The 3251-nt window shown below is 44.9% G+C and overlaps 1 protein-coding gene across 1 annotated transcript in view; it reads right to left on the minus strand.

Moving 5' to 3' along the window:
- Positions 1 to 1347: 1347 nt before the first annotated feature.
- mvb12ba (multivesicular body subunit 12Ba) overlaps positions 1348 to 3251 on the minus strand; it is a 25118-nt gene continuing 23214 nt past the window's right edge. Inside the window, exon 10 of the mRNA XM_080848008.1 lies at positions 1348 to 3209. Within this exon, the coding sequence (XP_080704134.1) occupies positions 3120 to 3209 (90 nt within the window). The 3' untranslated portion in view covers positions 1348 to 3119. The remainder of the gene's footprint in view (positions 3210 to 3251) is intronic.

The raw sequence follows: 3251 nt of genomic DNA on the forward strand, positions 1-3251 counted from the left end.
AATTAAGCAATGAACAACCAGGTGGAGTTAGTGTATTTACACAACACAGTCCAATAATGACTAACACATCTGTGGAATTCACCCAAAACAGGCAAAAGAAATGACAAAACAACAAAACCCAAAAAAACATTTCTAATGTTTGAGTAAAAGTTGTTTGTGTGGTCTGAGTGCATGGATGCTCCTTTGAGTATGATAATGCAATGACGAAAGGGAACTTCTAGTGGCTGGCAATCAGTTTCACAGCATCTTGAATGGTTTGCCCCTCCAACACAATATCAAGTTGCCTAGGATGTCACTAACAATACAGTAAGTCAATTTTTAAAATGTGATAATTAAAAAAAAAACAGACAAAAACAAAACACTTGAAGGAAACTGATAGGACATGTAACTTTTTGTTTTAGAACATTGCCAAGAGCTGTTTATGTTCTGGTGCTAGCTTAAGGCTAACACTCAACCCTTTTTCAGCAGCAGCAGCCCTTTAAACTGTGCTGTCTGTCCTGGACATCACAAGTGAGTTTATTCTGCACAATACTACCTGCACAACACAGACATGTTGGTTAGTAAGCAAGAGGGAACAATGGCTGCTGGGGAGACTGCAGACTGCCAGGTGTTTCAGGGTGAGGCCTAGAGAGGATACGGCCATATACTGATCTAACGCTAGAGAGGTTATACAATAATAAATCAGGCTCGGTGGAGTCGCAGGTAAAAACGCTATTAGGTCGTCACTACTCGGGTTAGAAAGAACAAGACGCGTTTACAGTGGCCGTAGTTTTCCCCAACGTTACCGGGATGAAGTGGTTACGTTTTAGGAGTACATGCCTCACAGTGTGCAGGCCTACGTATTCGTTTTTTTTTTTTTTCTCGAGGCTCGCGTTTTAGACAGAATCGGGGGCGAGCGTCAGCACTTGGTGTATCCGAACAGAATAATGTCACCTGAGTTTGGTTGGCCGCCCATTAAGACAATACTAATACTGCACCGAAGAGTACGAGACTCTTGTGTACGCAATAAGGGCTGAACCGGCCCAGCAAGCAGTTAGTGTGTTTTAAACAGGAGCTGACCGAAGACACTGAAGAAAGGGATGAAGAAAGGGATTTCCATTAAGCTGGCTCAGAGGTCAGGGTACCCTAGCTAGGCCATAGATTCACTCACTTATCATAGTACTGTGTTATCGTGTTATCAGTATCAGGAGTAAACAGAGTTGGAATGGGAGGCGGTGCGAGTAAGAGAGGTTGTGGCAGTGACCTGAAAAGACTGGTCCGGTCACCAATGGGTCAACAGAGGACACAGAGTCTTAACGTCGGTGAACTGGCTTGGGCAACAAACAGAAGAAAAGAAAAGAAGCCATGTGCAATGACGAGCCAAGTCTAATTCTCTTCTCTCTTTTTTTCCTTTACAGTACAGAAGAGAGGCATTAAGAGATTCCTTCTTTTGTCTGTGACATAAAGAGATTGAAAAACAGGAAATGAGGAGAAAAAAAAACGAAAAAAACTAAACAAAACACAACAACTTTGATAGCTCTTCCATAACAAGCCAAGTCACTACTGTGTGTGAAAAGTAAATCATGTTGCCTTTTGAAGATTAAAATTCTAAAAACAAAACACACATACATGCATACACACATACACACGGGCACATGAGTGCACTCATAAACACACATACCTCTAAAAAAAAAAAAAAAAGTACAAACTTCATTAAAAATGAACAGTCAGGTGAACTATGTGACCAAGGTGGACCATAAATACTTGAATTATAGTAAACAGAATTGAGCTCATTGAAGAATGCCATGAAATGCCACAATGACAACAGCTAATGTAACACCAGCACCCATGCCATTAGTCCTACCAGCGTGCGCTGGTCAATGTGTCACCATGTCCGTTAGTGGTTGTGTTTTTGTGCCAACCCAGCAGTCAGGCTGACCAAGTGGGTTGAGAAAAAGTCCGGGTGTTATCCAAAATTGATACCTCAAATAAATCATAACAGAATAGTGCACTCAACAGAGAACTATTTTAACTAAAACAAGACAAAAATAATAATAATCTGAACACTTCAAAGCAATCCTCATACATGACGCATTCACAACAATACACAAAGGGGGGAGGGGGGACATTGTTAAGTGTTTTTTTTTAGGATTTAAAAGAATCGGGTTCAGATGTTCAAGGGTGTCAATGTGCAGAATTGAATAAGGGCCTCCTCAGATAGAGTGGTAATGCCAAAGTTAACCAGAGGAGGGAGCTATATCCCACACAGACACATTGTTTCTTAGGCCTGCTTTCTTCTCCCCTGCGAACACTCGTAAGCCACACCTCCAAACACACAGGATCAAAGGCCTGTAGTATCTCCCTGTATTGGTGGCCTTTTGATGAGCGACCCAGTCTGCAAAAATGCCCATCTCTGTGGCAACCAGCATCTCCTTTATGACATCACAATGGAGGACCGAGAGTCTCTTTCCAGGGTGATGCAAAGCCACATAGAGCCGTCTGGGACCAGTGAAGGAGGAGTGTGTGTGTGTGTGTGTGTGTGTGTGTGTGTGTGTGTGTGTGGTTTCGCAGTTTACACCAGTCATGGACATCTGTGTGAGAGTAAGCACGCATATATGTGCGTGTGTATGTGTGTGTGTGTGTTTTCTGGCTGGAGGTCCTCAGCATCTCGGTATCCCTTTTAGCGCCGTAGTGTTGTGTAGTGGTTCCCATTCAACAGCAGTAGAGAAAAGTCTGCTGCCTCACTCCTCCTCTCTCCTCTCCACAGAGTCAAGAGGACCTCGGGGCCGGTCGCCAGAGCTCCAGAGATCAGACTGCTCACGGTGCCCTCTCACTTCGCCTGAGTTAAAGTGTCTAAAGAACACCGCAGCGGCAGCCCTCCTGCTGTCTGATCACTTATTTCTGAGTTCATGGTTTTCATATTCACTGAGGGAGAGAGGGGTGGGGCACAACAATGAATGGATGAGTGGATGAAAAGGTTGTGGAGGAGGGCGTCGGCCCCCCCTCTCTTCCTCTTCCTGTGGGCTCATTCTCAGTAGTTCTTCCTCCTCTTCATCCTCCTCCTCTTTCTCTTCTACCTGCAGGGGGCTCAGTGGAGGGGTTTGGGGGTGGGGTGGGGTGGGGTGGAGTGATGAGGTTGCTCATGCCTCTGAGCCCCCCATGGTGGTCCTCGTGGGACTGGGAGGCAGACGGGCTGCTGCACTGTGCTCGATACGGAAACTATACTCATACTGAGGGAGAGAGAGAGAGAGAGAGAGAGGGAAAATAAATAG

Source organism: Sprattus sprattus (assembly GCF_963457725.1).
Source record: "Sprattus sprattus genome assembly, chromosome: 11".
In the NCBI taxonomy this organism is placed as follows: domain Eukaryota; kingdom Metazoa; phylum Chordata; class Actinopteri; order Clupeiformes; family Clupeidae; genus Sprattus; species Sprattus sprattus.